Source organism: Zootoca vivipara, chromosome 7 (genome assembly GCF_963506605.1).
Source record: "Zootoca vivipara chromosome 7, rZooViv1.1, whole genome shotgun sequence".
Classification (NCBI taxonomy): domain Eukaryota; kingdom Metazoa; phylum Chordata; class Lepidosauria; order Squamata; family Lacertidae; genus Zootoca; species Zootoca vivipara.
Genome location: NC_083282.1, coordinates 68,955,416 through 68,962,088, shown reverse-complemented (window position 1 = coordinate 68,962,088; position 6,673 = coordinate 68,955,416). Strand labels below are relative to the sequence as shown.

Here is a 6,673-nt window from a genome sequence, read left to right as displayed (position 1 = left end):
CCTAGATCCTTTTCACATGTACTGCTCTCAAGCCAGGCATCACCCATCCTGTATTTGTACCTTTCATTTTTTTTGCCCAAGTGTAGTACCTTACATTTCTCCTTGTTAAAATTCATCTTGTTTGCTTTGGCCCAGTTGTCTAATCTGTTAAGGTCATTTTGAAGAGTGATCCTGTCCTCTGGGGTATTAGCCACCGCTCCCAATTTGGTGTCGTCTGCAAACTTGCTCAGGATGCCCTCAAGCCCCTCATCCAAGTCATTGATAAAGATGTTGAAAAAGACTGGGCCCAAGACAGAACCCTGTGGCACCCCACTAGTCACTACTCTCCAGGATGAGGAGAAGCCATTGATGATCACCCTTTGGGTTTGGTCAGTAAGCCAGTTACAAATCCACTGAATGGTAGCATTGTCTAGCCCGCATTTTACCAGCTTCATTACAAGAATATCATGGGGCACCTTGTCAAAGGCCTTGCTGAAATCAAGATAGGCTACATCCACAGCGTTCCCTTCATCTACCAGGCTTGTAATTCTGTCAAAAAATGAGATCAGATTAGTCTGACATGACTTATTTTTCAGAAACCCATGCTGACTTTTAGTGATCACAGAGTTTCTTACTAGGTGCTCACAGACTGTTTGCTTAATGATCTGCTCTAGAATCTTTCCTGGTATTGATGTCAGGCTGACTGGGCGGTAATTGTTTGGGTCCTCTCTTTTCCCCTTTTTGAAAATAGGGACAACATTTGCCCTCCTCCAGTCTGCTGGAACTTCGCCTGTTCTCCAGGAATTTTCAAAGATTATTGCCAGTGGTTCTGAAATCACCTCTGCCAGTTCTTTTAATACTCTTGGATGCAGTTCATCTGGCCCTGGAGACTTGAATACACCTATACTAGCCAAGTATTCTTGTACTACCTCCTTACTTATTGTGGGCTGTGTTTCCCCTGCTGAATCATCTGCTCCATATTCTTCAGGTTGGGCATTGTTTTCTTTTTTGGAGAAGACTGAGGCAAAGAAGGCATTGAGGAGTTCTGCCCTTTCTCTGTCCCCTGTTTGCATTTCACCATCTTCTCCTCTAAGTGACCCCACTGTTTCCTTGTTCTTCCTTTTGCTACGGACATACCCATAAAAGCCCTTTTTGTTGCTTTTAACCTCTCTGGCAAGCCTAAAAGCAACAAAAAGGGCTTTTATGGGTATGTCCGTAGCAAAAGGAAGAACAAGGAAACAATAAAATTGATTTATTGTGTTAGGCTGAAAGCTTCTATTTCACCCACTTCAATCTGTCACTCATGGCTTGTATGCGCTCTCTCCTCAATTGTTTTCTGTTCCTATATTTTTTGGCAGATACTGAAACAAAATGCAGTACAGTAAGGCAATCCAATTGCTGGAACAAGTCTTGGGTTGCGGCAACTTGCTAAAATGTTTTACAATGTTTTAAACAGTTCTAACTTTGGTTCCTCTTGTTTTTGTTGGGTTGGGGTTGGTTAAATGTTTAGTTGGGGTTGGCAGTTATTTTAAATTGGGTATAATTGTAAACTATTGTTATTATTGGTTTCTATTGATTTATTGGTTTGTTTGTTGCCTGTATACTAACATACATATTGAGAAAGAATGACAGCTAAGTCAATAACCAGCACAAACCAATGCTACTTCAAAACTTACATAATCCAGGTAGCTCAGATAACAAGATATTGCTTTTGCCCAGTGTGTTTCCAACCTAGCTGGAACAAAGCTGCTTTTCCTGAAGCTATCCCTTTCAGGGCTGATGACTATTCAAGTGCTGTTGAAAATCAGAGACCGGACTGGGAACCTATGGCCCTTCTTGACCATTGGACATGCTGGCTGGGGCTAATAGGCATAGCTTTTTTACAGGGATTTTCCCTTATGCTGAATAGGCTTCCTAGCGAGAAAAGGGAAAACTTGGCAGCTATGCTAATAGGAGTTGAGCCCAACAACATCTGGGTGACTACAGGTTCTCCATTCCTGCTGTAAATGAACTGTGTGCATCTTTTCATTGAGGCAATGCTTTTAAAATGATTGTGCAAACAATATTTATTATTTTTGTAGCATTCTATTTAACCAAGGGAAATTCATCATCAATGAGTACATTCAGATTGGTGTGTGTTATCAAGATAGCCTCATACAACAAATACTGCAGTTCTTTTAAAGCAGCCAAATAGGAAAAGAAGTCATAACAGAGGATTACACAGAGTGAGAGCCTTTGTAAACATCCACCAAGCCTGGTGAATGCCGGATGAAAGGTCTATCAACAAAACAGTTATTCAGTCTATCACTTAATCGTCTCCTTAATATTACATCACTGTCACGTATTACAACTTCCCATCTTTTCAACATCAACATTTTTTTGTAACAGCAACCATGTAATACAGATAAGCTGCCCCCAATCCACTTTAACAAATACTTCAACATATGATCAGGGTAATTGAAACCTTACTCTTCTATATTGCTGAACACAAGTGGCACATTGCTTGCAAAACCTTCCAAGTTGGTGGTCCGGCAACTTTGCTTTATCAAGACCGCCAGCTTCCTATTCTTTCAATGCCTATTTAAATATGGCCATGTTAATTTTCAATAGTGATTCTGAGTACAAAACCATAAAGAAGAAACGTAGTTGTTTTGATTTAATTAACCCAGAATAAAGGATGTTATCTTAAGTCTCTGCAAGCAGTGCTCCATTTTTAAGAGTACTGTATCCATGATCTTTGCAGAACACGCACATTTAGAGTTTGAGTGAATTTTATATGTTGCATACTGAAATACCATAACCATATTTGTGATAATACAACAAGCAATAGCTGCACCCAAGGGCCATGTTTGGTAATTGTATTGTTGTTTTCCTTGGACTTGGATCTACAAAGGGCCATTTTCCAAGTTTGTACAGAGAAGAAATATTCTGCTCTGTAGAGATATCTGTGTTCTGTGGGTTTTTTTTTTTTAAGGCTCTGTTCTATCCCTTTTCCTCTGCTTATTTATGTAAACCAGAACTTACTTAGAACAATTTTTGAGAGAGCAGCATGCTTCTGCAGTCTGCATTATAATTCATGCCCATAAATCTGTGCAGCATTTATTCTATGAAATCCAGGAGGTTACAGTCCAACGCATCCAAGCAAAAGTCTGGCGCTTCAAGAGAAGTGCACATTTCTAAAAGATAACAGGACCAGCTCCATCATTAGGGAGAGTGAGGTGGCCACCTCAGGCAGCAGATTTAGTTGGACAGAGGGTGACAGTGACACGTTGGAGGCAGAGATGTGTAGGCTGTGTGATCCGTCCTACACTCCTTAAACGAGCCAATGTTCAATTGTCAATTCCATACATGGAAATAAGGGGGCCATCTCATCCTTTACCCCAGGCAGCAAAATATCTCTGGCCAGCCCTGTCCACAAAGGAGCTTGCAGTGGAATAGAATAAGGACTGCACATCCCAACACAACAGCCACCCTAAACAAAACGGCAGACACCAACTGTGCTATTGGTTGCTTTCTGGGCGGAACATCTTCTTGAGGATTGCCACACAGGCAGGGGCAGAGCTGTGCTCCTCCTGTGAGCAGGCGGCATCCTGAGAGGTCGATATCAGCACCGGCTTGTTGAACAGCTCCCGAACCCCCTGGCGGAACTTGGGATCCCAAACACTGTAGATGGCCACGTTCCAACAGCTGTTGGAAGTGAGGATCCAGAAGGCGTAGAAGGAGAACTTGCACCACTGGTATCCCACTACTGACCCCACAACAAATACCGCAATGGGGAGGAAGGAAATGGAGAAAGCAAAAGTCAGAATGCCAATGGTCTTGGCAGCAGTAATGTCTGAGAAGGAGACCTGGTTGCTACCGCCCTGTGCCTCTTCTCCCAGTTGCTTCCGTTTCTTGCAGTATTGGTGGACGGCTGCAAAGGTGATGGCATTGATCGCAAAGGTCCCGCTCAAAACTGAGAAATCAAAGACCGGGTACAGTAGCATGATATTCCAATGGGATTCAGGCGGCTTGTCTGTTGGAAAGGCATAGTTGCACATCTTGCTGCAGGCATTGTACTGGAAGGTGATATCAGGGCTGGAGAGCAAGGGCACCACTGCCAAGCAGCAGCTCATGGCCCAAGAGGCCACAATGAGCCAAATAGTCCTGCGCTTGGTGATCACTGCTTTCCTGTGCAGAGGCTTCAGCACAGCTACACTCCTCTCAACCGAGAGCAGAAAGATGGTGCTGATCGAGACAAAGGTACAGCCTGCAAAGATGGGCCCAGTGATGAAGCAAGCAGGCTTCTCATATTTATCCGTCTCTGGTTCCATCCCCCAGGTCAACCTGTTCACCTCCCTGTAAACTGAGTAAGGCACGACGATGAGCCCCACCGCCAAGTCAGCTAGGGCCAAGGAGGCTTTCAGGTAGCCTTGGGAGGTTCTGAATTGCCTGACACGGAAGAAAACCAGGAGGCTCACCAGATTGCCGAGGCTGATCAACACCACCAGGAGGACCATGAGGAACAGCTTGCAGATGTCCCCAGCAGAGGCCTGGCTCCAGTCTGTGCAATTGGGGCTCCTGCCACTGCTGTTTCCCAACATTGACCAGGTTGTATTTTCTTCCTAAGACAAAAGTTACAGGCTAAGGTTTCCTCACCTCTGAAATTCCATGGGAGGTGCTTCACAGGGTGCTTTCTCCATACTGAATTCCCAGAAGCGGAGTTTGCAAGAAATAGCAGCACAAACTATTTGAGTGGAAGTCCGGGTCAAACTGCAGCCTATTCACAAATGGAGGATGGACTGCTGTGCCCGCAAAGATGTGAAGTGCAGATCCACACAGGAAAAAGCTTGAGGTGCCAGTCAGGCTCCCACACAATCTACTGTAACAAGTTCTTTCCCTCCCTCCCTCCCTCCCTCCCTCCCTCTCTCTCTCGCTCTCTCACACACACACAGGAGTCTAACTATAGTAGTGCATTGTTCACACAAGCAAATAATTATTTAAAGATCATCTGCAAATACTGTGATCTTGCATCACTTTGTTCAAAACACAGGAGTTGATACTGCAATGTCACACAAACCCTCAGATCTTTGCAGAAACATCTCTCAGACACACCTTGCACACCCGCACACAAATATAATAACAGACTCGTCACCAATCTTATATGAGAGCCCTTGAAGCATTCAGGTGATATTTGCCCTGGGATAATACTATGAGAGGTAGGTTGCATAGGTTGCAGCTATCCCACAAACTATCGCTCGCTTCTCCCTCTCTTGAAGAGGAGAACCTCCCGTGCCTAGACCTATTAGTGTTACAGCAGCCTCCAGCGTAGTAAAAGCAAGGAAAGGGCGAATCTTAACGTTCCGCCATAGATTCACATGCTGGCAATTTCTCGCATCAGTGAGAAGTCTTTACGCGGATTATCTGCACAGCCTCCTCCTCAAAACAAAGCAAAGGAACAAAGCAATCCTCGGGCCCTTTCCTGGAGTTGCCATTCAGATGCGCTCCGAAGTGGTCCCGCTCTTCTGGAAGGAACGTGCGCGAAAAAACCAGCACAAACTGGGAGACCCATCAGCCTGTAAGGCTCCCTGTTCGCTCTCTCAAGCTTTGCGGCGCTGTGCGCAGCTCCGGGCTGTTTGCTTCCTCCGCCTCTCCCAGCATAGCTAGCCGGACGGCCGCCTCAAAGTTCAAGGCACCCTTGGCGAGAGTCCCTGCGCCAACTTCGCAGCGCTCCCGTCCTGGGGCGAAGAAGCGGCGCTCCGGGGGTTACTCTAGAGACCAGCGAGACGCTTCCCGCGACAAATAGCCTCTCTTCTGCAACCCCAAAATGTGGTTACCCGAAAATCCATGCAACAGGTTCCTGGAGTTTCCAAAAAGGAGGATGCTGCTGGAAACATTCGCCATGCGCCTCCAGATTGAATATGTCCAGCCTTCTCTGCTCTCCAGTCCTTAGGCTGCTCAGCCAAAGCTAACCCACGCGCCTGAGTTTCCAGGTCTTCTTGCGTAGCCACTTTTGGCTACGCCTCCCGCCTCCTGGGACTGGGTTGCGGACAGCTCTTGCCCCATCGGGCGCTCCCTGCTTCTCTCACCTAAGCGAGCAAAAGGCGAGGGGAACTGCAGACTGGAGACGCGCGAAACAAGGCTCCCGAGATTCTGGGCGAGATTATTTGCAGTGCTGGGGATTTCCCCCGCACTCGCCGGCTCCAGCTTGGGCAGAGGGGGTGTGCGAGGGGAATGGGTGTTACTCCACACATCAGGGTCAGTTTCTTCTGGGGGCGCGTGCGTGTGGGTGCTCTTAAGGGCGTGCCCTACATTGGCTGGCGGAACGCAATGTTCCGTTATGCAGCGCTGCTTCCCAGGAGACCACAGGGGCGTCGTGGAGGGTTGTCGCTCTCATCCTACGATCAATCACCGGTTCCCCCCCCCCCCCGTAAAATTCGTTGGACAAAAGAAACCTCTCGAAGACCAGTCCTTGCAACGCTTTTTAGTACAGGACCAGGTCCGTACGTTCTGGAGATTTATTGCTAATGCTAAACCCCATTTGTCATAAACATTGCTACGTCTCTTCCTCCCTTCCCAAATTGCCCTTCGGTTGAGAACTTAAGAGACGCTTCTCCATACACAGTGGCCATGTTGGGAGATGGCGGTGAATCCTAGAGTTGGAAGGGACCCCAAGGGTCAACTAGTCCAACCCGCTGCAATGCAGGAATCTCAG

The 6,673-nt window shown here is 46.7% G+C and overlaps 1 protein-coding gene across 1 annotated transcript; it reads right to left on the bottom strand.

Moving 5' to 3' along the window:
• Positions 1-2,021: 2,021 nt before the first annotated feature.
• On the bottom strand, positions 2,022-4,586 carry LOC118089554 (beta-2 adrenergic receptor-like). The gene has a single exon (XM_035124351.2). It carries the CDS (start codon positions 4,560-4,562, stop codon positions 3,480-3,482), a length of 1,083 nt encoding a protein of 360 aa, XP_034980242.2. The 5' UTR covers positions 4,563-4,586; the 3' UTR covers positions 2,022-3,479.
• Positions 4,587-6,673: the final 2,087 nt, after the last annotated feature.